The sequence below is a fragment of the Alligator mississippiensis genome, chromosome 5 (genome assembly GCF_030867095.1).
Source record: "Alligator mississippiensis isolate rAllMis1 chromosome 5, rAllMis1, whole genome shotgun sequence".
Taxonomy (NCBI): Eukaryota; Metazoa; Chordata; order Crocodylia; family Alligatoridae; genus Alligator; species Alligator mississippiensis.
The window spans coordinates 210,236,184-210,263,997 of NC_081828.1; the positions used below are offsets into that span (position 1 = coordinate 210,236,184).

Genomic DNA, 27,814 nt, shown 5'->3' on the forward strand with positions numbered 1-27,814 from the left:
TTTCAGTCCACTGGAATCAAGCCCCCTGTGCCTGTGCCTAAGAGCAGGGGCCTTGTTACACTGTACACTGCGAGCTGCACTAACTTTGATGGGTGTTAGCACTAGCTTGAGTTTGGAGCAGTCATACTCCAGACCAGCGGGGGCCTGGCACACTGAAAGGTAAAAATCTTCCCTCTTGCTCCAGAGGTCTCTGCTGCTCCCCCCGCCCTGTCCCTGGGGCATTACTTGTCACTGCCTACACTCTGTCCCAGGGGAGTAGACAGGAAAGGGCTAACTTGCCTGCCCAGCTGCCACTGCTGGGCTGCTGCTCTTCTGGGCCAGAAAGCAGCAGCAGCTGTAGCAGCAGCAATGGCAGCTGGACAGGTAAGTTAGCCCTTCCCTGCCTGCTCCCCTGGGACTGACAGTGCAGGCAGCCACAAGTAAGGGGAGCAGAGGGAGGTGCACGGGGCATGATCTAGGCCCGCAGGGGAGGAGGGTGGTGGGGTGTTTACACTAGGGTATAGCCTAGAGTGGCTACACCTTAGCGTGTAACACAAGCTGGGTAACGTGGATTAAAGATAATCCTTCCCTGGAATGGCGTCACTCTGAGCTGGCTAATGAATGCTTAAAACTAGTTTCAGGTGTTAATCTGTGCTTCTTAACAATCCAGGAGAAAAACAATCCATGAGAATCTGTGTTTCTTAACAACCCACATGTTAGCTGCCCAAAATTATCATGTAACAAGGCCCTAGATTTTGGATTGATAAATACATGTTCAAAAGGGTACCTGCACTTCAGCTTCCACTCCTCCAAAAAAAATTCCTACCCAGGCATATGCATCGAAGGTCTGGGCAGCCCTCAAGCATGCACCATGATCCAGGAGGATCAATGGTTGCCACATGCACTTCATTTCATTCCTGAATGGGGGACTGTGTTTCCTGTGCCAGCAGCAGGCATACCTCAGACCATCATTTCTGGCTACCCAGGCCATGCCTTATGCAGTGGATTGAGACAGGGGAAATGGGAGTTGGATCTTCTCTTTTAAATTGTAAATCCAATAACAATTTGTCTCTTCACCTGTTTGGGAGCTGCTTTAGGGCACGATCTTGGACATGTTTAGTGTTCCTTGCAAAGTGACTCCTTTGGGAGAGCCTAAGAGAAGCAGAGCAGGGCATCACTACAGGCTGTACTTAAAGCAGAGTAGGTGCCATCCTGGAATTAATATTTGCCAGTAGTTACAAAATCAAGATCCCATCTCTTTGCTGACTGTTTCCTCTGCCTCCCCACCCAAAGTTGTCTGTTCCAGCCTGGCGGTTGTTCTGAACCTACCAGCACGTTTTGCTGTGGATGAAGGAGAAGCTCTTGCTCTTGTTCTTCTCTGTCACCGTGGGCTGTTTTCAGGCTCTTGTCGCCAGCTACACTGAAGGGCATAGACAGAAGGAGCCTGAAGTGCAGAGGAGCCCCTGTGGAATTGGTGAGCTTCAGGTTGTGGCTAGTGACGGACGCTGTCAGCACCTGAGAGAGAAAGTATTGGAAAGCTTTTCAGCCTGGTTCGCTTGTGGGGTTTGCAATGTTCTAGTATCAGGTTACTTTGTAGCATCCGAGACAGGGAAACGCCTGTCTCAAACTAGTTCATTTTCTCTTTCATTTGAATTAACTAAAAAAAATATAAAAGTAACACAATAAAGCCAGACAGAAATGCTAGGGCACAGTGAACTGCTTAACTCGCAGACTGCGCTGGGCACTCATCTGCAAATTAATTATTTTGCTTCTCATGAGATCTGCAACTACTGAATCTCAGAATAGTTTTGTCCTAAGTATCACCTTTCCTTGGCTCCTAGATAATTATCCTGGAGTTTCCTCTGGCCTACCTTGTACTCTACAAATAATAAAGTTTTTATTGCATTCAAAATCTAGTACTGCAACACCAGCGTAGGGGCAATAAATATGTACTTCACAGACAATGTGTGGGCTGTCATGAATTACCTTCAGAGCTGAGCAGTAATTGGAAACAGCTGAACACTGTGATGTGTAAGTTCTCACTTTGGAAAGAGGCTGATCTTGTATGAGATCACTTGCTACAGAATGAAACACCAATCCTTCATCACAATCCATCTCCACATTTAACCTGAATGTAGGGAATCAGAGCCTGTTAGAACTCATTGCTCTTTCACCGATTTCATTTTGCTGTTTACTGGCAGTCGGGGATGTCGACACTGTTGTACTTACAGGGCGGGTTTTACAAGCGCTTGCAGGTCTATTCTCAAAGGGGCAACTTCACGGCCATGTGACCGAGACACCTTGCCAGGTATCATCTGCGCAAGCTGACAGCAAAGGGAAGAACATATGCTGATCAGACCAGAGGACCAGCCACAAGCACTACATTTTGATAGGCCGTTACGCCCTCAATGAATTGCACCTGGCAATATTTGGTGATCTGTAGGACTTTATACTTTATGCTCACTCTCTAAAAGCTCTGCTGAGAACAGCCATGCCTAAGCCATGTTTGCATTTTGTATGGAAACAAAAATGGTGTTTATTAAACAATGCAGAAGCTTCTCATTAATATTAGGGCAAATCCTGTTGCCTAGTCATAGAAAACATCATGGATAAATATTTGACTGTAGTTAATTAGCACCATGTGCGCTTCTGTACTGCTTACAGCTGAGAAACTCTGTTTTACAGATGCTGCTTCAGCTGTCTTTGTCATTCCAGAAAAAGTCTTGCAGCAGACAGGTGCTTTGACCAAATGTATAAGGTAGGCAAGCCACAGGGTGAGGAACAGACTGTGGGAGGACTGAGTCACACTCATTATCATGAAAAAACTACCTTGTAATATCACCTTGAGGTCTGGACCAGGCACAGGACTCCAGTTTGCCAGGCACTGTACAAACACAGAGCAAGTAACAACCCCTACCCAAAGGGCTTCCAGCCAAAAAGACTAGATGAAACAGATGGGTGAGGGTGGAGGAGAGGGAGTGGAAGTAAGAAAACCAGGATATTTACAGTAGCTGCATGCAGTTATTAACCAAGCAAGAGCCCAAATCACAACTCAACACCTGCCTCTCTGGATGTGAATACTAAGTGACATTTGCAGTGTTACACACTAGTTGTATTCAGAGCAGAGAGGGAGCTTAAACAGCAGTATTTTTTTCTTATCTACAAACGTAGCCCTGGTGAGAACATTACCTTCTGGTCCAGACTCATGAAGCCCAGCGCATACCCCTGGCACTCCATTTTGTTAATGATCTGTGGCAGGATGAGTGGGATGAAGGCAACATGGATGGAGGTGCTGCCACCTCCTGGGATCACCTGGAAGCAGAGCAACAGAAAGACATTATTCAGCACAAGCACACGACCTATTTGGCATTGTGGAAATGCTGTCGGGGCTATGCACCTGGGAATAACATGAAGCCTTGCACTTCAAGCACAGAGAAAGAGCTCTACAGACTGGCCCATGGCCAGATCTGCACCAAAACGACAGTGTGTCATTAAACCATTGTGAGAATTTCAGTGCAGGTCAATGTGCATGGGCAATCCCAATGGTAGCATTTGAGATTGATTTCTAAATCACATACTAACCCCAAGGCCCCTGGCACACACTATACTTCAGAGTGAAGCTGCTCAAAGAAACCAATATAGTTAAGTCGGAACACATCTGTACAACGCCCAGCTCTTAGCTATCTGTGGTTGTCACCCTGCATCTTCCTAAACTAACAGCTCTTAGTCTTTGGGCACAGAATTAATTTTTGGAGACTGTACTAGTCCGACTTAAAAACATTTTAAAGTATAACCCATATTTGCAGTCACATCCATGCCTATTTACAAACAGTGTTCACAATCAACTGTATATGCCAGCTTGGACAACTGTAAATTCTTAAGAGATTCAAGTTTCCACAGTCTGAGAGTCAAGCTTTTTTTTTTAAAGAATCTTTTAAAAATTCTCTTTAGATAAGTCTAACCTTTATTGGATCCTTTGAGCAAAGAAAATCCCTACAATTGGAAGCTGAAAATTGATACATCATTAAACTGTTGCAAGGTTCATGATATGTGTTTATTTTAATACCCATTAATATTCATTTTTTTTCTTACTGAGCCTAATTAATACTCCTAACGATTTTTATTTCCAGTGCACAGTTTCCATGTCATTTTTCTGTCACACTTGCAAATATATTTTTATTCGAGACACTGTGGCCCATATCAGATCAGTTAGTTTTGAGGCACTATGGATTTTCCAGTGTTTATATAGGATGAATTGCCTATATAAATGCCTATCAGTGGCCTCTGAGAAAGCAGCTTTTGTCCAAAGGGCTGCCTTATAGCTCAGCCAACGACACAGGACAGATCTTCACTAAGCTAAGAACCTGCTTCCAGCGCTTGGGGGCCTGGATAACCTACAGGTAATGCCACTTTCCTCCGTCTTGCTTAGGGTAGTGGGAGAAGAGCTCTCCTCTTTTTCTTAAAAGCTTGAAGTTTCCTTTCCAACTGCTTTGCTCTTGTTTAGGTATCCAGGTTGTAGCCGTATTGGTCTAGAGGAGAAAGGAATCAGGATGCATAGTAGAAATGATATCTTTTATTAGACCAATAAGATTTTTGCAAAAAAAAATTCTTTAATTGCAAAAGCAATTAAAGAATTTTTTTTTGCAAAAATCTTGTTGGTCTAATAAAATATATAATCTCTACTACGAGTCCCAATTCCTTTTTGCTCTTGTTTAGCGCTCTCTGCACCACTTCAAAGTCTTCTCCTGCCCCCTAGAGGTGTCTGTTTGCAAGCACTAAGCAGACATGAAAGCCCGGCTTACAATTTGTCTAGGAGTTACACAGAATGGGTGGTCTGAGGGAACCCCTTCATGAGCTTGAATGATCACAGAGATGATTTTCTTTGGAGCAGTTGCTTGATTCCAGTCTTCAGAATCACTCCCTCCTCCATCTTCTACATAGGACACCTATAGGTACAAAAAGGGTCAGACACAGACATGTTACAGACTGAGTAGGGCTGTGAGAGCTGTACAATGAACTATTTATTCATTACCAGCAAAAGCAGCTAGTACGGTTGGGCCCTACTTTTCTGTATAAACTTTGTTCATTGACTCCTGGGGGTGAACTCCTGGACAAATAAGCTATTTGGTCCATAGGTAGAGGGTTCTCTCTCTGACCATATAAAGCGACGATCTGGCCCTACAGCTTTCTACATTCATGTTTTAAGCACTGCTTTACCTCCCGGGTGACAAGTAAAAGAATGTAACTGTGATACCTTTGCTTTAACGCTTTCAGTTTGTTGGTAAGTGGTAGCTCGAGCCTTTCAAAGAACTAAACTGTAAAAAGACGACACTATCTATAAAATATGCTAAAGCTATAATAGCAGTTCCAGTATTACAGTAAAGGACAGGAACAGCAAACACCGCTGTCTGGATAGGGTATGTTCTAGGTCCAATTCTGTTCTCCAACAACATAATTGGGCAGAAGTTGGCCTTACAAATCCCTTGTGAAGACAGCCGGTCTAAATAATACTAAGGTTTCCCCCCTCAATATTGCTGAGGTTTTAAGAATTTGCATTTTAAAAATGTGTCAGTTTTTTTACTGAAAAAAATCAAGTATTCCAGCCAGCACCACTCCTAACTTTAAGCCTAAAAGCTACTATCTGTTCAGGCTTCCAGAAACTATGATCCAGTTTTCTTTGACTTATACAGCTTTGTGACCTCTCTGTTAGATATATTCAAGGATGATAGGCTGGACTCTGTCTTAAATGGCTGACAAGTTACTTCATCCAGCAGAGAATACAAACACAAATAGCAATATTTAGATTAGTTTGCATGGGAAACTAAAATCTCTGATAAGGAACTTGCCTCGAGAGTAGATAAATATGACAGTACAATGTACTAAGTTTTTATTTCTACTGTAGATTATCACCAAGAACCCATTCCTCTTGTTGTGCCCCAGCTCAAGTCTGGGATCGTGCCCGGTATGCAAAGGCCAATAAAGATACCAGGGGTGAAAGTACAAAGAAGGTTTATTGCTAGCAATAAAAGGTGCAAGCGGAATAATTCACGTAACAAGCACACCAGATCACTATTTCTAAGCATCTTTTATACAGGAGTTTTCAATGCCTTCGCAAGCGTGCTTGTTTAATGATTGGTTATAAGTGAGTGACGCAAGAAGTTCTTTACTGAGCATGTCTCTATACCTGTGTTTTAGCCATGTATCTCATTTACATACATATGTGTTTCATTAGCATACTTCTTCCCTACCTAGGGGTGTGATTTTTAGTATTTTAATGAGCCCTTTAACCCAGTACTCTGTTTCTTCTTTTGTTTTCAAGCCCCCTTTATCTAGGACTGTCTCCTCCTTATCATTGCAGATGGGCATTCTTCACATAGCATTCTCTTCTGCTTCGTCTTCGAGTAGAGGTTTCTAGGTCACTCCTTACACTCTATGTTGGCAGTAACAAAGAAAATAGTCCAGCAACAACTTACATCTGTGAGCTGGGAAGTTGGAGAAATGGTGTCTGTGGTGTCACGGACTGTACTGTAGTTAAATACACCCTCGGTCTCTGAGGTGCTAATACTTGACTCCACTTCGTTCCCATCTATGTCCTTCAGAGGAAAAGGAGTGCCATAAAACACCAACAGGTCCACTAGCTTCTCCGAATCTGGTTCTTGATTGTAAGTTTCCCAGTCCACGCGAATGTCTGAGTTAACCAGGAGAAAGGACTATTAACTCCAGCTATGCAAAAGATTTGGAGCTTTGTTATTTCTTGAGAAAAAAAATGAAAAAGGAGCTAACAGGCTACCTATTGGCAGTCTATATCAGAGCAGTCTAAAGCTACTCTTACTCTGGAGACAAGCCAAGTGACACACCAAGGCACCCAGAAGCAGAGATGACTTTAAGCCATCTTTGCTTTACAGACTTTTACAAGCACAGCGTAGCCACCCTGATTCTCCTCAACTATTTTTTTTTTAGTATATGAAGTGTTAATCTCGAGTGTTTTATTAAAGTAAATGCAGTATGTTCAGTGGCCTTGACGACACAAGTTATCTGACCCCTGTCCTGAACAAATTACAACTTGAAGAGTAAGACAAAGTTTGGACCAAGTACACAGCTAGATGGTGCTGATTTACAATGTTTTTTTTTCCTTTCTAATAGTGGGATGATGGTAGCATTTTGTTGAAATGGGTTAAGGCTCTGAGGGTTTCACAACATATTTCAAAGATGGTCCAAAGATCCTAATCCCGCCAGTCTGCATTCTGACGAAGGCCAGCATGAATAGGAAAGGGCTCCAGACCTAACCAGGTGAATAGCCACCTCAAGGTGGATACCTGGAATAAGCAGAAAGCCTACAAAAAAGGGACAAAAGGGAACAGGTTGATCTGTATTGGAGGTCAAAAAGCATAAAATGAGAATTGCCAAAAGTTAAGCTGTGTTAAACCTTGCAAAGCAAACCAACATCCAACAGTTACTGGCCATACGACTAAGAGAACAATGATGTTGACCCATGGAGCAAAGTCAGGATGGATAATACAAATAAGGGTATGCCACATTTGAGATGAAAGCAACACCTGAGCGGCTTAATGCACTCAGGTCACAGGGGTACCAGACAGTCTCAGACTTCTGGAAAAACTGAAACATAAAAATGCAGGTGTGACAGCAAGGCTTTTAATGCATCTATTAAGTTGAGGTTGGTACCATATGGTGAGAGAACAGCAAACATAGTATCTGTATTTAAGAAGGGGAATGAAGGCAGTGGTCTAAGCAACTATAACCCTGTTATTTCATCCTCAATGGCACGCAAGGCTTTTTAGAACAGGGTTTGAGGGAAAGAATTAGCAAAGGCATGGAGGTATACATGGGATATGGGATAAAATACAACAGGTTTACTAAAGGTAGATTGGAAAAATTAATCTAGCAGCTTGTTTTGACAAGGTAACAGACTATTTTTTGGCCATGGGAAATGCAGCAAGAAGAGCTATATAAGCTCAAAAGCAATGTTGGCACAAAAAACAAATGGGTATAAACTGGCTGGAAACTAGAAGAAACTTTTCTTCTATCAGATGACAGGGGTCCTGGAACAGCTTTCTAATCAGCGCAGTGAGATCAAAAGCCAAACCCCTTTTCAGATGGATCTCTGTCAGTTTGAGAGAGAAGAGGCGGTAGCTGTGTTAGTCCGGTGTCAGGCAGAAGTTAAGGCAGGGTGCAACCTTAGAGACTATCTGGTTCAGAGAACCAACTTGAGAAAACTTGTCAGGTTGTGAAGAGGGATTGTGCCACACGGTGCTTGGGATAGAACAGGACTGGCTTGAGGTCCCAGGCATCCCTTGCAGTCGTGTGTTCCTATGAAGAGACCATAAAATAGCAAGACCCCTGGTGCGTTGGGACAGGATGTTTAGCTGTTTCCCACTAAAGAACAGGATGTGCCACATGTAGCAGACTAATGCATATGGAGGTTTCAGAGACGAATGAATATTCCCACACAACTAGAGGCCTGGCAATGTTGGCCACTGCTCTGCATTAGGTAAAATACAAAATAGCTGAGATTTTCTCCAGCTGTTCCTTTACTGCCTTTAAAACAACCCCCTCCCCCTAAAGTTAATCATATCATCAGTTAGTGGTTGTGCTTTAATCACTAGGGATTGAAGGGCTAGCATGTTTGTCTGTACCATGACATTCCCCTTACCAAAGGGCGTAGGATTATTAAGCCTGATGCAACGGGAGACCGTGTCCCCTCCGGAGATGTGAGTGCCGAACCTGGAAAACAGGGATGTCACCTTTCTTTTTACACGTGCAGAAGACATTCAGTCCGGAGAGGCTTTTTTTGTTAATGACTTGAAATGTACCATCTTACATTTACTAGTTGGCATCTTTTTATACTGGCAATCAGGTAATCTGAGGCCAGTATCGGAAATACCAAGTTCCCTTGTACACCTGAATTGTCTTCCATTGTCTGCTTTCTCCGTGTTTTGATAATGGTCTCAGATTCTTCTTTGTGTGCACAAACCCGTAGCTCATGACAGCGGGTGGCCACAGAAATTAATGGCAGCATTTCGTGGAAATATCACCAGCTGCCTGCGGGGAACAGGGACAGTCTCCCCCATTGGCGCTACCGTGCCAGGGATCTAGCTTGGCACTAAAATCAGTGAAGTCTGGAGCAAGTAGAATTTAATCAACATTAAACACTGGAAAACCAGTCTACAATGCCTGGTGGCACAGTTCAAATGAAGGGCTAAGGACAGTCTGTATGTGGAAGCAGGGCATTTTTGCTATGCTAGAACAAATATAACTCTGTGGTCTAGTTTTTTTGTTGCAAAGCAGACTACAGCATGTGCTGTACTTCAGCAAACATTAGTGAGCTTTCCCAGCCTTCTCACTGTACCGTGACTGGTAACAATTGACGCTGCGCACACTGGCACACTTCTCTAACCGTGTGTAGGGGCAATACCTTATTATTGGCGTTTTAGCTTGAGGTCCTGTCATCTGCAAGAAGATTGGGCAGCCTTTCACGGTCATTTGCATAGGAATTAACGTAGGCTTCAGATCTCCCACCTAAAAAAGTGCATTTTGCAATTAGAAACAAGTGTTAGCTTAGCAAGTGGATTACAGAATAGGAACAAAGGGCTGGCTCTGGGTCACTGACTCCAGCTCCCCACAACTGCAGGTGACCATGTCATAGACATTAGGTCCACCAGGATCCACAAGAACATTTCAGTCCTTCAGGCAGACCATAACACGCTCCCCGGCACTTCATAGCAAATTTAAGACTTCTAGCATAAAAGATCAAGAACCTCAAATACTACACTGCACCACAGGAAGAGAACAAGGATGCTGCCAGTGCCTTAGGCCCATGCTATTACAGAGAGTTTGTCTGAAGAAATATGCCCAGATGAACCTGGAAAGGAAACCAGGTCCCAGCCAGAGAGGTATCTCTGTACAACTAGAGCAACTGGCATACTATATCAGCTGTCCAATCTCTAGCTGAGGCCAAAATCTGATGCTTCAGAGGAAGGGAGGGAGGGAAAAAAATCCCTCCTGGCTTCCAGGTGACCAGAAAATGCCCTGAAGTCTGAAATTAATAGTGACAGGTTGCAATCCATATGGACTATGCTGGGAATTCAAGGCAGAAGAGACGGACAGAGTAAGGAATCTGATCCAGCGTCATTACAACCGCCCAACACACTCTCCTCACTTGGGCTGTAAAATGTAGGGTGTAAAAATGCAGCATGTTCTCAAAAAGACAAATTCCTTGCAAGGACCCTGAGCGATGACAACTTGACAACAACCATGGCAACAGCTGTTCCAATGCTCAATGTTCCCCTACTGCCACAAAACTGCATCTCACCTAGAGACAAACTGCTCTAACTTTGGTCTCTGCTGCTGGATCCTACCGTACTTCTCAGCACGGTCAAGAAGTCCCAGCTCTGCAGACACCACCCTGACATGCGTGCACCCCACAGACGGCAGCGGTATCTCCTTTAACTTCATGGGGACGCTGAACAAATCAAACAGCCGAAAACTTATATCACAATTCCCAGCTCCATGATCTCGCCAGTGTTAGCCACCTGTGTCTGTTTGGAAAAGCACTCTGTCCATTCCTCTGGTGATCGGATTAGAAAATCTTTTAATTTCATGTCATGGTCAGTTGCATGCACTTGATCTCGTACCAATATTATCTTCTTACTTAAACAGTTTTTCTCCCCCCCTAGTATTTACTCCTTGGCATATTTATAAAGGTTATCACATCCCCTCTGTTGCTTTTATTCAGCCAGGCTAAACCAGCTGAGCTCTTTTAATAACCTCTCATAAGACAGGTTCTCCATTCCTTTAATCTTTCTAATAGTTTTTCTCTGCACTTGTTCCAGTTTATATTCATCTATTTTGACTACAGGTGACTAGAACCATACATAGCATTCTGAACGGCCTTTCACAATAGTATTGATACTTCACTGTCTGTAATGAAAATACAGCATTTGACACATCCAAGAATTGAGCTGTATTGCAGTGGTGGATTTTGGTCATCCCATAATTCAGATCCGTCTCTTTTCTCACCTCCTTTAACTAATGAGCTCCCAGCTGACAGAGTCCATAAAAACATGACTTTTTAAATTTAATTCCAATTTTACTGGAATGAAATTTAAGAAGTCATGTTCAGTTTTATTGTCATGTTCTTCCATATTACTTCAGTTCAAGACATTACGATATTCTTCCTATATCACAATCCTCATCAGCAACAACTTCCAGTTTTGTGTCATCCGCTGGTTTCCCTGGCACACATCATCTAGGAAAAACTACTCTGGATCTCCACTAACTACCTGATAAGTTGACAAAAAGGAATTCAGGTGCCAAACCTACCCTGTAAATGTGCTGATCAGAACTGCAAACCCCACCTACCACACAGATGAGATCATCGTGGTACTCTCCCCACATGTTGTTGTAGGCTGTTATTTCAATAACTAGTCTCTGGAAGGCTTTCATTGTTCCTGTGGACGGCTGAGCATGGAAAGCAGCTCCTCTCCCATGAGACAGCAATGCTGCTACTAATGCTGAAAGAGCACAGAAAGCAGTAGTTTGTAAGATTTTGAGGAAACAGAATAAACTTTGTCCTTCAAAGAAAATACAAGGCCAGATGCTGCTGTCTGGCATAACTCCATTCACTTCAAAGGAGCAATGCCCATTTACACTGAGGCTCTAACCCATACAGTCAAACTGCACACACTTCCAAGCTGTTGTCATGTTATGTTGCATTTGTTAAGAAAAATCATTTCAGGGCAACCTGCCTCCCAATTTCTTGATCCTGCATTTTCCCAGGCACTAATGTATAATGTAGTGCTTGAAAATGTAAATTATTAAAATAAAAATAAACTCACTGCAATGGGATGCATGGGCATTTTTACATGTGTTTTGGGATGTGGACCACATGGAACTGCATCACAGGGTGCTATCTGAGACCTGCTGGTGCTAAATTATATATTAATTTGCCATGGGACAGAAAGCAGAACCTTACTTCAGGAGAAGTCTCACTAGCTGTGTGTGAACCAAAGTGCTCTTCTAGGTGAATATGGGGGTCAGAGTCTGGTCCTGTGTATTGATACAGCACTTTGCACAAGGGAGACCTGATCCTTCCCAACTGGGTTACTGGGAGATACTGCAATCTAAACAAGGTGCAATGCAGCAAAGGCAGCTCTCACTGTCAGTACATCCAACCCTACTCAAAGCAAAGTGACTGCCTGAGATCGAAGTTAGGCCACAGTCCGTTCTAATCTTTTGAACTCTAGACCTGATCTAAATGACTGGCTTGGCAGCTCTGGAGCTTGATGTCCTTTATGAGCAAAACAGCACCCCACAGACAAGCCCTTGTGCTGCCTGTCCCAGGCTGTTCACCAGCGTCTTGGTCCCATCCTGGGACCAAGTGCAAAGGATGAAAGGTGTCACTACTGGCACATTCGGACCTTTTCCCTTGCATGAGACTGCTGAATGTGCCAGTTGTGATGCCATCACCACATTTCATCCTTGGAGTTTACCATCTAGGACTGGACTGAGCCAGAGAGGAGAAACAGCTTTTCCATACCTGATTGTGCTCTCTTGGCCACATGCCTTGTAATCTGGGCTGTCCTCTTCACCAGGCATGTGGTGGACCTTGAGAAAGGAAAAAAGTCTCCATGATAATCCTGCACCGCTAACATTACAGCTAGGTCTACCAGACTGCCAGTTGTTACAGCTCCAAGACAGACTTCCTGGCAACACCTGCAAGATGGCTTTTAAAGGTAACATCTTTAAAAATAAAATAATTTAAACCCAAAGTCCCATGTTCTGTGTGCCAGACCCTAAGCTGGCACAGAGCAGCATAGCTCCAAAGTCTATCATGCTTTGTTATTTCACCCACTTAAACCTGGCTGCATATGTTTCCTGCAGGCCTCAGGCAGACAGTACATCGGTTTTCAAGAGAAACATCAGGAAACGTGTTTCAGAAACACAAGGACATTGCAAGATGCAGTGCTGGTGATTCAAGAGCAAGCACTCTTCTCCCTGAGCTGGCACAGGATTTAAAAATGGATGGACGATTATGCTCTAACACCTGTATACCTCCACTGACTTCAACAGAATTGCTCCAGATTTGCATCAGTGTGAATGAGAGGGATAAAACTAGATTTAGCCTTTGATTCATTAGCAAGAAAGGCTACACTCACAGGCTGCTTCCTTGTTCCTCTGGCTTAGGCAGACAGCTTTGGAAATAATCAGCCTCCACAATGAAAGGAGCTTCAATCCCTGTATGATTGGTAATCATTAGCTGACGCTTCACTATGCCTTGGAATGGAACTTCAGATCCAAAGTCCAGCAGAAGATCTTGAGACCTCTGTAGCATTTGTTTCTCATCACTGTAGATAGAAATGACGCGAAATATTAAATTAGAACTCTCGTTTATTCACATCTTGCAACCTCTCCGCTGTCAACTGTGCATCTTAGTGCCCGCACCATCCCAGCCTCCTGTTAATTCATGAAAGTGTATATCACCTTGCAGAAGGCAGGGTACATGTGTACCTTCTAGACTAACTAAATGATCCCTACCTACCTACCTACCTACCTACCTACCTACCTACCTACCTACCTAATTTAGTTGGTCTAGAAAGTGCAAATCTACCCTGTCTTCTGCAAGGCTAATTCTCCCACTCAGCAGAGGAAGCACCATAGCACGTAGTAGGCCTTCAGTACAAGGACTGAGAGGGAGAACAGGCAGGGAGAAATATTTATGAGCTCCACTGAGTGATAATCATTCCCAAAGAGCTAGGCTGTCCCTGTGAGTGGTTTAGCCTAGAGGGGAAGGAAGCACAAGTGGAGTCCTTCCTCCCAATACTTTACTTGCTTTATGAAGATCCTGGGCTTGGGTTTGATTCAACTGCAACTCCTGCCCTCTGGATTCTTCCTACTCCTAATGGGGAGGGAAACAGGCCTCTTCGCAAGCACGGTGCAAGTGGGGGAAATAATACAGACCCTTTCAAGGTCTATGTGCCCCTGAACACTCTCTTAATCTGGGGAGAAGTAAATTTGACTTTTCCAGGGCAGCTATTGTAGGAACAGAAACCTCAAGAGGAAAGCTTGCCTGGAAGTTTTATTTCCTAGATGCTGGTGCAAACTCAGGCTACACAATGCATCCTTGTTCAGTTAATCTGGATGCCCTAGGAAATGTGCTGCTATTTGCTTTCATACAGCAGGAATGTGGAAACCTCATTTCTTCTCATTATTTGGATCTTTTAAGGCAGAGATGCAATCGGTCCATAATCCAGCTTCCCATCTCCATTTATCATGGCTAGCAATTGACTCAGGGTGTTATATCTTCAGTTCTACATCCTCTGTTCAGAGCAAAAGTTACTCGAAACCTTGCAAAGGAAATGTAAATTAAGGAGCTTAAAGTTTTCCATGTTGCCATCAATAACTGGCAACAAACAAGCTCCCTACCTTTGCTTTTGCTGTGATAATGAGCCATGTTGCACTCAGCAGCTGCTAAGTGACAAAGGTTGGATTGACCAGGAATTACGGTCCCCAAAGAACTGATCCAATGTTCTCTCTCAGACTAGTCACTGGTTTTCTACAAACTAGTGCCTGAGAGGCTTGGCTCAGCAAAGCTTACACAACAGGTGGACAAATACAGTGTGCTGTCCTCCGTTTGTGTGCTTGGTGTCATTTTCTGTGTATGAGTGCTCTGTCGGAGTGCTGTCTGTGCTGCTGCTGCTATAGGCGGTCTGCGTTCTCTTGAAGACTTTGATGTTATAGGAAGAATGATCACAGGGTCAATTCAGGGGCAAAAGTTCTGCCAGAGTTATTACCTACAAAACACTTACTCACTAACAGGCACGGAAAATGGTTAAAAAGGTGTCAGCCCGATGCGTAGGGCACAACTCACATATTGCGTCCCCAGACCAGTACAAAGTTCTGAGGATTTCCAGTTCCCCTCTTATGCATTGATCAAAAAAATGTTGTTCCTATCAGGGTGTAATTGTTCCTATAAGGCATTTACATAGTAAATGTCAACATTTCTACCAGACTGACTAATCTTTGAATATTTTGCCATTATCTTCTGCAATCTGGACCATCTGGTCCCAGCCTTATCAACCAATCTTAACACTTAACCTTGTCAGCTTTGTCAGGGATCTGAATGGCCTAAACTTATAGGCATATTTCAGTCTAAACTCTGTGCAACTCAGGTGAGGCATGCTCTGATCAATGCTTTAGCAGAGCCTGTAGGATCACAGGGAAGTAGGGTTGGAAGGGACTTCACAAGGTAGAATCATCCCTGACTAAACCATCCCAGCAAAGCATCTGTTTAACCTGTTGCTGATCTGTAACCTGTCTCACCTCCCAGGTCTATAATTATTTTCATTGTTCTGTGCTGGACTCGTGCCAAACTGTCCACATACTTCTTGAAGTGCAGGGCCCAAAACTGGACATAGTACTCCAGGTGAGGCCTCATCAGTGCTGAACAGATCAAAAGAATCCCTTCCCTTGACTTGCAAGTGACACTGCTGCTAATACAACCTAGTTTTGGCTGTTGGCTTTGTTTGCAACAAGAGCACACTTGGCTCATATTCTGGTCTACTGTAGCCCCTAGGTCCTTCTTTGCAGTACTGCAACCTAGCCAGTCATTCCCTCTTTATGCACTGATCACTGCTTGTTTTGAGTAGTACTCCAGTGAGGACTAACATAGTGTATCCATTAAAAGAGTGCAGACAAACAATCTTAGGGAAGATTATATATGCCTTCATTTACCCGGTTTGAGTGGTGATTTTTAATGCCCTCACTTACCTGATAACTTCACTGTCATAGGGTATTGAGTATGTGACATGTAGTCCCTTTACTTGTCCAGAAATGGCCAGAAAAAGAGGATCCTTCATGTCTTCTATGCTACAGCAGAGGATAAGGTCCTTCAGCTCACCCTAATAAGGGCCAGATTATACAGTCTTGTAAATGGAGTTAAGGATACAGAAAACACATGGTCTCATCAAAAAGTGTATTAAAAGACAGGTCTACGTCTGACTGGATTAAAAACAGAATCACAGTAGAACTGGGAAGTCTTTTGGGTTCTTTTATCTTACCCAAACTCTACATCCAACTTGCTTAGTAGGAGGTACAAAAGTAAAAATGTGCTGCTGTTACTGTACATGTCATGCTATTGCCAGATAGTAAACCTAAAAATACACCATTAGGATGTCTGCCACTTCTACTTGAAAGAAAACTTTTTCCAGTGGTGAATTGCCTACAGAAACCAAACCCGTTGCCTGACCTCGTATTAATTCAGTCTTTCCTCCTGTCATTTTCAGCAGGTAAGGAGCAGTTGGAATGAAATAAGAAAGTGGGAAGTTAACGCAAGGAATACGATAGATCATAAAGAAAATTAAGAACGTGTTTCAAGAGTAAATGTAAAAAACCATGCCAAGTCCGAGATCCTTAGCCCATTTTTTCTTATATCCATTGGTAATTTCTGGTCAGGTAAATACCTCAAATATGGAGAAAAATTTACTTGGGCTGTTGCATCACCTTAATTCCTGCTAATCTGAATTCAGTACTAGACTGCCTCCTCTGGAACCTCTCCATTTTCTCTTCCTTGCTTTAAGCTTTATCCACACTTCAGTTAGCAAAACTTACCATTACTTATCATACAGCACACAGTTTTGGATGTGCTGAAGTTCTTAAGAATATAAGGATAATAAATCAAAACCAGGTGGCTTTCTAAAAGAGATGCTTTCATTTGGCCTCAAGTCACTGGCTTTGATGCAGGAACTGCAGGGTGACGTTTTTGATGGAAGTCAGACTAGACGATGATAATCATTTTGGTCTTAAACTCCATGAATCTCTACATCCTGCATACATTATAAACTTGAACAGCAGAAGCCTCTTTATTTCAGAGCTGATAAATCCTGTGGCATCTCTCATAGTCCTGCTTGAATTGCAGAGTGCTGACCACAGCAACTCCTTTTTAATGCAAGCTCTCAATTACGCTAATACATTCTGTGAGCTAAGTTACATCCATAAAATCAAAGCACTGCTGTAGAAGAGATGCCAATCCTCTAAATTACGGCTGGCGCAATGACAAAAGGGAGGATGTGTATGTTATGAAAGAAGCACTAAATATCTTGTATTAAGAAACAGGCATAATAAAAAGCAAACAAAGAAGGCTGGGAAGCAAAGAAATAAAACAGCACTGATTTAAAGTGTGTATAATGCAAACCATATCATCTACTGCCTTCAATCACGGTAATCTGTAAGGCATATTTGAAATGCAGTTTCAGAAAATTGTATGCAATCTGTGTTGTGCTAGGCAACACTATGTTTATGTATCTGTTTTACTGATTTATTTATTAGATTTCCATGACACCCTCTCTGGAAAAGCCTCAGGGTAGCTTACAATAACTAACATTATGAAAATTATGAATAAAGATAAAATATTAAAATAAAATAGCATGTGCTAAACAAGAAACTCCCCAGACAATGCCCCAAAATGTAACTCCTGCTAAAAGCCTGCCCCCCAAAAATGGTCTTATAATGTTTCCTGAAGATGCCCAGGCTCGGGCTCTGTGAATGGAGTGGCCCTAACCACTACCAAATGGAGGCTGTAAGGAAGTACAGCCTTCAAGGGCTGGAGCCCAGTTGCTGGTGGGCAGTGGTTTGTAGGCTACCTGGCTGGAGAACTGGAAGGCCAGCTGTTACTGATGAATAATAAGTGAGGAGGGGTTGAAAGCTCTGCCAGCAGAGTGCGAGGGGGAGAGGAGATGCTACTGCTGCTTAGGGAGAAGTACAGAGTCTTCCAGCCTTGTCTCACGGGCTGCGGAAAGACTGCAAGTTTGGGTTTCTTTGCTTGTTTGCTGCTGGCACACTGGCTTTATTTGTTACTTTCTTTTTACTGTGGGGACAAGGCTGTGTCCTGTAAAATAAACTGGCCTATAACCCTGGACACTATGCTGCCTGGCCTCAATTAAGGAAGCTGGGTGGGTGACCTGCTCATAGTGCTAAATTAAGAAACTCCTGGTTCCCTGTTCATTTTTAGCTGGTTTTTACACTTACCAGAGTGTTAGCTGTCAGCTCCACACACAATTCTTTTTCTTCGTTTGGGCCCAAAATGCCACTTGCTGGGGTGACGATGGCAGAGCACAGAGCAGATTGACTCCCAATGAGCTGCCAGAGAGATGAGATAAGCATTACCTGCAATTGGTTAAATCTCCTCCCTTCAAACTGCATTCTCAGAGAGAGGATAACCACAAGGATGAAGCAACCTGTACACTTAAGGATGGTCACAATTATAACTTATAAAATCCAGACCCACTTCAAACACCTCTTCATTTCAATATTGCAATTAGCTGCTTAAGGCCACATTCAAACAGAACTAAGTCGGGGTTGGGGGGAATTAAGGCATTTCACTCTGTATCTGCGATCCTGAACACCGCAGCTCAGCTGCCTTCTAACCCTGGAGGTGATTAAGCTTTCTAGGCAATAGACTTCCTTGACCCTGACGTTTCCCTGGTGCCAAGGTTCTGCTTCTCAGCATGCCCAGAAGCACCTGTCTAAGCAACTTGGGTAAGCAACTCGGCACCCCTTTCATGCCTCAACCTACTCAGATTCAGAAACTAGGGGCTCTTCCACCTACCTCCCTGGAAGGGCTGGATCCACTAGATATTCTTGGAGTACTCCACACACACCCACCCACCCAGGGTGTGCTTTTCCACACAGCAAAGCCTGGCAGCTGCTGCTTCTTTCTAAAAGATCAGTGGTGGCAGCAACTCCTTTTTATGTAACACTTGGTTTAAGCACTGATTCAGGACGCAAAAGCCCTGGGTTGCATTCCCCCCATCCCTGAGGGGGTTCAATTATTCATCTCCCCCATCCCTGGAGGTGCCTAACCTCAGCCGACAGGCTATTTTGAGATAGCACTCTCCAGCCTTGCAGCTATGCCACTCAGTGAGCCAGAAAGAGAGAGCAAGAAGGAATACGACTCTGTATAGTGGTTAGGGCACTCAGCTGGAAGTGTGGAGACCTGGGTTCCCATCTTCATTCCAAGGACCATTTTAATGACTGCTCCATGTAAAAGGCACAAACACTATGCGTGTTTGTTTTGGATTCTGTCCTGAGCCCCCATACACTGAATGAGTAAGAAATCTTGCTCAGGTTCTGGATTCCAGACCAGGCACCAGCCTCCTAAAAGCTATGCACTGCATCATTCGGTGCTGTGGTGCCCAAGTGCTCTTCTGGATCTCACCCTTACACACTTTCTGTAATGATTATTACCTGCACACTTGTTCCACATGCCTGCCCCCAAAGGACTAAGTTGGGATAACCATCAAAGTAAGGATCTTCTTTGCTACTCTGTAACATCATCACACACTATTATGGTGCATCATAAATTAGCTTAGCAGAATCAAAGGGAATCCTTACCTAGTGCAATCCTCTTCTAATGCACTGGCTAAACATGTCCTATCCCTGCTCTACTGACAGGCCAACATACAGAATACAAGCCAGCTATTAGTACCAGATGACAGTTGCTCTTATCTCAGGAGGTTTGGTGCACAAGGTTCCCAAATTTACCCGCTGCTGCTGACCCAATCATAGCGGTCACAACACACACGTTCTACAATGCATCTCAGTTCACTCGTCATTTGTATTATTTGTATTGTGGTAGTACTTACAGCCCCTGCCTTTATTGCACCCTGTCAACATTATTCCTCACACTAGAAAGCTGCTTACCTCTCCCCAACAGTATTTTGCAGGCAGCAGTATCTGGTTAAAAAGTCTGATGTTTGCTTGTGCAGGAACTCCAATATATATTTCGCTGAATACTAGGTGACTGGAAATCAGACAAGCCTGGGGAGTCTGCACCTCAGCAAAAACAGGAAGATGACTGGAAATGGACACACAAAGGTACTGTCAATGAGATGTGTATGCTACACAACACCATGCAGGCAGAAATTTACCCAAGATTTTATTTGCATAATTTAATGAAAGGCTATATGCTCTGTCCGGAGTCCTGAGGTTCTGACACACTGTGTTGTTTCAGGAGATAACCATCGAAATCACAAGACACATAGAAGATGGTGAAGAAACCTCCCATTCCCTACCGCTCACCTTTCTTTTCCGTTTTCTACCACTAGTTCTAACACAGTCTGGAGATGCTGACATTGCTGGGCCTCGAACAGGACTGATACTCTGCATTCACCTAAAGGAGGTAATTCTCCATCAGATGGCCTAACTGTGAATTGGGATACCTGGTAACAGAGAGGAAACAAATATGACAAACATCTCTCAGAAGCTCTCAGACAGCAGTGATCCACTGATACCAAGAACTCAGATTGGTGACATACCTCTGATATATGAAGATAGGCTCTAGCTAAAGGACACAGGCTGTGTCTACATGAGACGCTTACTGTGCAGTAGCTCATTAAGTACTGCGCAGTTGCGTCGCAGGGCACAAACCATGGCGTGACGCTACTGTGCAGTAGTAACGAGTTATTGCTCAGCCAGTGTCACCAGGCAGCCATCTGGGAATGCTACTGCGCAGTAACACTGGTTACTGCGCAATCATTTAGTACTTGGGTATGCAAGTACTAAATGACTGCACAATGACAACTGTGCGGTCAGCGTCTCGTGTAGATGTGGCCACAGAGTCTCAACTGATCAAGATCAAGGTACTAGGAATATGGCACGGATCTTCAATTTTTAGCAGTAAGAAGCAAATTTTAACTGACCTGCAGGATTGACCTGGTCCATCCAAGAAAGGTTGGGCTTTGTGATGAGATCAAATTTTGCCTTCAAATAAGCATGCATAACTGCCACTGACTGCATTGAGAATTATGTGAAAAGGTCTAAAGGCAACATTTCCCCTTTTATTGTTTTATAAGAAAATAGAAAGCACCACTTTCAGATTTTAGGTGCCCGTAACATTTCTTCTCGAACATACAACGTTATAGATTCATAGATGCTAGAGTCGGAAGGGACCTCAATAGATCATAGAGTCCGACCCCCAAAATATATACAAGACAAAATGATTGTTAAACCATTGTTATATACAAGACAAAACCATCCACAAACCCCACAATGTACCAGCAAAAATTAACTAAACTATACACCAAAATACTGAAGACTACAGCTATCAACCATCAAACAATATGCCCTCTTCCTCAAATCCCAGATTTGCTGCATGTTCTTTAGGTTCATGCTTTCTGGCTATTTTACAGCTTAAGCAGGGTATAAATTCACATCAGAATAAATTCTTATCAAAACAGCAGGTCAGCCCACCTCCTCACATTCAAACCACAGGAGCTCAAGATTCAGCTTTCACCTGCTAAATTCAGTTGCAGCTGCGTGAGAAAAAGTGAAATGTGATCTCCCAAGCAGGGAAGTCCTAGATCCATGTAGGTCAAAATACTTTAACAGCAGTCTGGAAATTTACAGATAGCCAATACAGATTGCAAAAAACCAAAATATTGCGCTTGCTCAGTACTTTGGTGGTTTACCGCATATTGGTGTCAGCCTTAAGGAGATTTAAGATGATGCCTAAAGCAGAGCGTGAACATGACATGAACTGCTGTGTCTGTAAGATCCTTCTGTTAAGTGGATGTGGAACAAAATCTGGATTTTCATGAGGCTGGAGGCAGTACCTGGTCAAAATGGCTAGAACTACACCAAGATGAACTGTGTTTAAAAGAACTGGGAACAGAGTGGGCAAGTCAGGCATTGGGGCAGGTACAGAAGAATAATGAAATGAATATCATCACTTTAAACCATGTCTGAGCCATAATATTAGAGGGATTATTTTATAAAATAGACTGTGCAGACAAATAATAGGATACAGAATATACAACCTGAGTGCTCATAAGCAGTGTTGGTTGGTATTTTGCCAGCAGGAAGCATTTAATTATTTGTATATTTTTATTCTTTATATTTTTTCAAATGTATTGTTTAATATTCATAAGCCCTAATTCTGCAATTTACATCTTTCTGAGATATTATAAGCACTTATTAATCCCTTCACTTTCTATTCATATTAATGGGAGTTGAAGCCACTAGCTGTTCCCAAAGGAAATGTTCAACCTGTCATAAAATTAGGTCATCAGGGACTCTGTGATAAAAGGAAATGAAGAAAACTGGCAACAGTATTTCACTTAATAAAACTGTTTTCTGATGTTCAAAGAGTTTGATCATCACAATAAGAATGACAATGAAAGATAAATAGCAAAGATGAGAGAACAGCTGGCTCTGGGTATGGTTGTTCACAGGGTATGACCTACCTCTTCATTCCTTTCAGCTAAACAGGCTCGACTTTCTTGCATTCTCCACTGTGCTGGCAATGGACTTAGGTTTTGAATCTCAAAGGAGCTTAACACATTTTCTCCCAACTTAATCAAACCCAACTGAAGTGATGGAACACCAACAGAAAGAACTGGACCCTAGGACACCAAGGAAGAAATAACATAATTTTTAAAAATGTTTTTTTTACCAAAACTGCCAAATTATAAAGCACACATTAGTTAAGTTTTGTGTTTATAGTTACATAAGATATCTGAAAGCAAAAGTATAATATCTACTGCAGAAAAGATCATATGGTCATCAAGGAAATAGTTCCTCTGATTAAAATGAAGACTGGGATTTCAGATTTGCATTTGCACATGAATTTAGTTTGCATGAATGGGTGTCTGATGGGCCTAAAGACCAAAATCCTGTTTTGAGACTTGAACAAATCAGCATGAGTTTTCCCATTTACTTCAAATGGGTGGTGGATGAGGCCCATCTGGTACAGAACAGACATGACACACAAAGCAGCAGGGCCTCATCTTGTACATACCACATATTGGGCACCAAACATTTAGAAGGCCCAGCAGCAATTTCCCCCACAAACCATGCCCCAGAAGGTATCTTTGAGTGATGGGTGCAACCTGTAAGCATAGTCCATGTGTTCTTCCTCTTAACTAATTGTGAGAACAAGTCTCACACAGCTGCAGTTGCTCAGATTCATCCACCCAGCTTTTTTGCATGGTGCAAATTGCATGCAGAAACTAAGAGCAACCCCTTGGCATCTAGCTTTCAAGGTCTGCCTTGCAGAAACTGTCAGAGCCCATGGTTTATGCACCATGGAAGTTGCTGAGGACAGGGGTCAATGATGGGCTGCTAGTACAGACTAACTAATGAGGCAAGGTGAGACCTTATACTCCACTGAGTGGCACCTCTCTATTTGCTTGTACAGAATGTCCTGCCTGATCAACTTCATACCCTCAAGGGATGTTCCAGGCATTAATGAGCAAAAATCCAAAAATCCTATGGACTTTGGGGAAAAGGGGAAACCAGAACAGGGCAGTACAGGACACAGTGAACCTCTTGCACATGATCAGCACTTGGGAGATTGATATCCTGACTAATGTCCTAGGGGGTGTATTTATATGTATTCCAGGGGGGAAGAGCTTTAATTAGAGTGGGTCTGAGAGCTGCTCTAACTAAAATGCCTGCAGTGATTCGTGTATTCAGCATCCTGCGCTTCAAAATGGTGATGGGGACATTTTAACTAAAGCATGTTCAATGAGCTTTAGTTAAAGTGCCCCCTGCCACCATTCTGAAGTGCAGAGATGCTGAATACACAAGACATGGAAGCTGCTGAAGTGCACTAATTAGCATACTCCAGCAGACTCGATTCATTGAGTCTGCTCAGACATTGTAATTACAGCGAGTCAGAGCTGCATCCCTTGTGGGAAAGAAAAAGATAACCGGGGGGGAGGAAGGGGAAGAACGGGAATGCACACAGAGCTCTTAGCACGGGAGGGAAGGGAGGCAGACACACCTTGGTAAGTGGAACATGCGGAAGTCCAGAATGAGACCCTTGTGTGAGGGGTATGGGATTAAAGGGGGAATGGACAGACACAGAGCCCTGGCCTGGGGGGAAGATGTGAGACAATGAATGAGAGAAGCGAGAACTGGGAGCACATGGAGCATCTGGCATGAGAGAGGTGTCGAGGTCACGGAGAGTCCCTAACACAGAGGGAGATGGTGAGGTGGCAGAGAGAGAGGGGAACGGAGGAAAGCAAGGGGTCCCTGGTGCCTGCAAGGAGCTTGCCTTCAGAAGCAGTGAGATAAGCATCCCTCTCGCTTATAAATACTTCTTATAACCAGAGTGCTAGACTGCTGAAGAAGCAAGGGGCACCCTGTAGGAACTGGATCAACATCACCAACTTTTTTCACATACAGCACCCAACAGCTGTTAGTGGACAAGAATCTGTGCATCACCAATTTTGCAGCTGGATTTGATGGCAGCCAAGATAAAAGGCTAAAAGTACCCTAGTACCACCTAGTTCTCCTGAAAAATTATGTTTGTCCTCACCTTAAAAGCAGCCTCAGCGTGCAGCACAACTGGCTCTGTGGAGTGTTCAATTTTGCAGTGCAGATTGTGGCTGGCATGTCCTGGTTTGCCTCCAGTAAAGTTCAGTTCAAATTCACAGCATTCATTGGCTTCTAGATTTAGAAAAACAAAACAAAAAAAAACCCAGTCTATGGATATGGAGAGGGCACAGTCTTGCAACAGGGGAAAGATGGGGGACAATTTTCTGAGGGAAGAAGGAACTAGAGGCAATTTAAAAAAAGGACACAAGGAAGTCAGTTGGATGACTTCCCCAGCATCTACTTTATAATACACATTTTAGCAACATGACACTTTACCGCTTTGCTCTTCATCTCTTAATAACTTACAGGGTTTTATTTTAAAAAGTCATGTACAGGCTTGGAAATTTCACCTATGAATCCAGTATGAGGTTCAACTTCAAGTATATCACATTCACTGATTTTTCCCCAGGAATATTTGACAGATGATTTGCTGTTGTTCCACATCTAAAACAGTTAAAAATTAATGAGCTAAACAAAACATTTTGTGCTTTCACAGCAGCCTGCAACAAGACCATTTATTGACAATAGCACTGTGGGTGCGTCTACACGTCACCCTATGGTGACACAGAGGCGCACACCGTTCCTGTATGGCATGTTACAGCGACATAGCTATCACACGGTCTACACATGATCATTAGCTACATTGCCAAAGTGGCGCACTCCCTGCTTAAAGGAAAATGAAGTACTAAAGCACAGTGCAGTAACAACAACACTGTATGGCAATACGTAGATGTACCCTGTCTGGAAAAAAGATATATTGTAAGTATAATGTCTGCACACTTTGGCTGCGTCCATATGAGCATGGCCATGCAGTATGTGGAGCCACGGACATGTCCGTGGCACCACATACCATACGTTCAGTTGTTCCCCACGCTGCAAGGGAGCAGCAGGGAGGATTTTGGATATCCAGGGGTCAAAAAAAACCGCAGAAAAAAAAAAGCAGAGTGATGCACTCAGTGGCAGCGTGAGCTGCCCAAAGCTAGGGTCCGGCTGGCCAGGCTCCGTGCAGCAGGATTGTTGCTGCTGCTGCCCCGGGAGGTCCCCAGGCAAGGTCCCCAAAACAGTACTGGCTCCAGCCTCCCCTACCCCACTCGGGGTAACTTGCCATGGCCACAGCACATGTGGCACAGGCTTTCCCTGCGGACAACTAGCAGTGGCACAAGGTGCGCCGCCACTAGCTGTCCCCAGGGAACCTTATGTCTATGCTCATCTGGACGCAGTCTTTGAATTTAAAATCACTATGAAGTCAAATTAAAACTTACATCCAATAAAAATTCTAATATCAATTTTAGGGCCTGACCAGTCTTTTGTGAATATATTTGGGGACTTGTTTGGAAAGGATTTGAGAACTGACAGGTGAAGAACTTTGTAATACTAGGCATGTACTCTCCAGGTCAAAGGATGAGTTGCTGTTAGCTGAGTCATAAATCCCTTTTCTCTGGTTTATAACAGGGACCAACATCGTTTGGGTCTGACAGCTGATGCACGTGTTCAATAGATGCTGACTTTTGCACTGAAATTTGAAAAAACTCATTATGCTATCCTTTAAGGATGTTACAATGTTTCATATCTTTCAGAGGGTCTCCTCCATTCTTCCAAAAATGATGGAGAAGAACAGATCTTACTTCAATTCCTCAGATCTGCTGGCAAACATAGTCCTCACTTATATTCTCAAAAGTACTTTGAAGGGGCCTTTCATGCTCTGAAGCCCATTTATTTCTTACCACTATCAAATACTCTCTATTTATTTGTAAGGTATGAAATACTGGGGGTTTGTGCTGTCTGTGTCTGCTTATCTCTGACGCCGACGCACAAAGATCACAGCATACACCCAGAAAGACTGCAAGCTCCAGGGAAGTTCTCCTGGAGTTAACATACTCCTGGCTTCTTCAGAAACAACTTCATACTAGAGAACAGCACTGAAAATGGTCCAGGGTAAATGTGTCAAGTCCACACCCTCAGAAAGACAGAGAGACAGACAGAGAAGATCCGCTGCAGAGCTCTGTGCCCCTCCCAGCCCAGACAGAGCAATGAATGGGCCTTGCAAGGCAAGAATAAGGTTTTAGTGAGACAAGATATACACATACAGACCCTTCTGTGATATTAACCCTTTTTGCTGCTTGATATGGAGCTTTGGGCAAACTAACTATTTGAAGAAACTGTTCTGAGGCCCTGATCATCAGCTGCGGGAGAAGCCTCGTGCAAGGAAGCTTCCTGCAAGAGTCAAGTCCAATTTGCCTGACTAGAGGAGCCACAGCTGGTACACAAAGCAGTGCAACCCTGAGAAAATGTTAATAGTGGTTGATCTGTGGGGTGCCATCACTTAGTGGTGTACAACGCAGATTTTAGCCACCAGCAGCAACCAAAAACCAAAATCAGCTAGCAGCATTAACCCCTGGGCGTTGGCCTCACTGAAACTATGGCTCCAGCAGCTCCAATTATGGAGCTTCATGAGCAGTGGTATTAACTCCTTGGCTTCCAACAGCCATGGGAAAAAGTCCTGTAGGTTGTATGACCCACCTCAATGGGCCAAATATGGCCAACAGGCCCACTGTTTGACACCCTCAGACTGTACCAATATGTCTTCTAGTAATATCACAGTGTTTGGTTATACCATAAGCAGTAACAAAATTAGAAGCAGACACACCTTAAATGATTTTCTAATATTAATACCAATAAAGTTTTCCCCAGGGATGAATATGGCATATGGTTCCAAAAGCAGTTGAAATGGTTCTGTTGAACCTTTAACTTCTATTTCCAGGGCTATCACATCATCTCTTCTGGGGCGTGTGTTTCCAAGAATCATAACTTGTTTCTCCGAACTGTGGGATATGGTGAGAATTAACACTTGTAAAGACATTAGAGATCTTTGCATGAAATACTCAGTAAAAAAATATTACAGAATATTGGGCACGTCTACATGAGGCACACTAACCTAAGTTAATGAGCATTACAGGCATGCGTCTACACATGCACACCCTTAATACGCATTAACTTAGGCTAATCGCACCTAAATTTGATACCTGAAAATGCAGGTATCAAATTTAGGCATGATTAGTTAACGCACATTAATGCATGTGTAGACGTGACCCGGCATTAACTTAGTGCCGGGTCTGCCATGCCACTGAGGGCCAGCCTGAGCCCAGTCTTGGGGAACATCCAGGGGATGGGGTGCTGGGCACTTGCTCCACCTCCCCCCTGCCCCAAACCCCCACTCTGGGCTTGAAGATCCAAAATATTGTAAATAGTTTTCCCCTTGCGTATAGTTTCCCACTTTTGTGGTTTTTTTATTGTTGGTGGGTGGGGAGGGGCTCTGTTGGTTGAGCGGGAGAGATGGGGGTGGGTGTTGTGAGGGTGCTAAAGTTGTTTTTTTTATTTCACCCATGTGCATGTCCTGAGAGTGCTGCTGGAGGTGGGCAGGGGGTAGTGGGGGTGCAGGTGG

At 43.5% G+C, this 27,814-nt stretch overlaps 1 protein-coding gene and 1 long non-coding RNA gene across 5 annotated transcripts in view; one reads left to right on the top strand and one right to left on the bottom strand.

The window, feature by feature from the left end:
• Positions 1 to 27,814, bottom strand: part of DLEC1 (DLEC1 cilia and flagella associated protein) — a 60,404-nt gene that overhangs the window by 7,045 nt on the left and 25,545 nt on the right. For 2 of the 4 annotated variants that reach the window (XM_014609027.3, XM_019499331.2), the window contains exons 16-34: positions 27,020 to 27,194; positions 24,723 to 24,816; positions 24,314 to 24,444; positions 22,236 to 22,394; positions 20,074 to 20,213; positions 19,696 to 19,849; positions 18,022 to 18,132; positions 15,766 to 15,896; positions 13,155 to 13,343; positions 12,536 to 12,603; positions 11,359 to 11,510; positions 9,413 to 9,516; positions 8,651 to 8,721; positions 6,453 to 6,667; positions 4,782 to 4,925; positions 3,169 to 3,291; positions 2,209 to 2,303; positions 1,966 to 2,107; positions 1,309 to 1,494 (exon numbers count right to left, since the gene is read on the bottom strand). In XM_014609027.3, the coding sequence (XP_014464513.2) occupies positions 1,309 to 1,494; positions 1,966 to 2,107; positions 2,209 to 2,303; positions 3,169 to 3,291; positions 4,782 to 4,925; positions 6,453 to 6,667; positions 8,651 to 8,721; positions 9,413 to 9,516; positions 11,359 to 11,510; positions 12,536 to 12,603; positions 13,155 to 13,343; positions 15,766 to 15,896; positions 18,022 to 18,132; positions 19,696 to 19,849; positions 20,074 to 20,213; positions 22,236 to 22,394; positions 24,314 to 24,444; positions 24,723 to 24,816; positions 27,020 to 27,194 (2,584 nt within the window). Of the gene's footprint in view, positions 1 to 1,056; positions 1,132 to 1,308; positions 1,495 to 1,965; positions 2,108 to 2,208; positions 2,304 to 3,168; positions 3,292 to 4,781; positions 4,926 to 6,452; positions 6,668 to 8,650; positions 8,722 to 9,412; positions 9,517 to 11,358; positions 11,511 to 12,535; positions 12,604 to 13,154; positions 13,344 to 15,765; positions 15,897 to 18,021; positions 18,133 to 19,695; positions 19,850 to 20,073; positions 20,214 to 22,235; positions 22,395 to 24,313; positions 24,445 to 24,722; positions 24,817 to 27,019; positions 27,195 to 27,814 lie in introns of those variants that run through there. The other 2 variants (XM_019499345.2, XM_019499354.2) reach the window with 2 other exon arrangements.
• LOC132250955 (uncharacterized) lies at positions 2,658 to 3,492 on the top strand. Its single transcript, XR_009462726.1, has 2 exons — positions 2,658 to 2,737; positions 3,151 to 3,492. It is a non-coding gene; the product is annotated as an uncharacterized LOC132250955 (long non-coding RNA).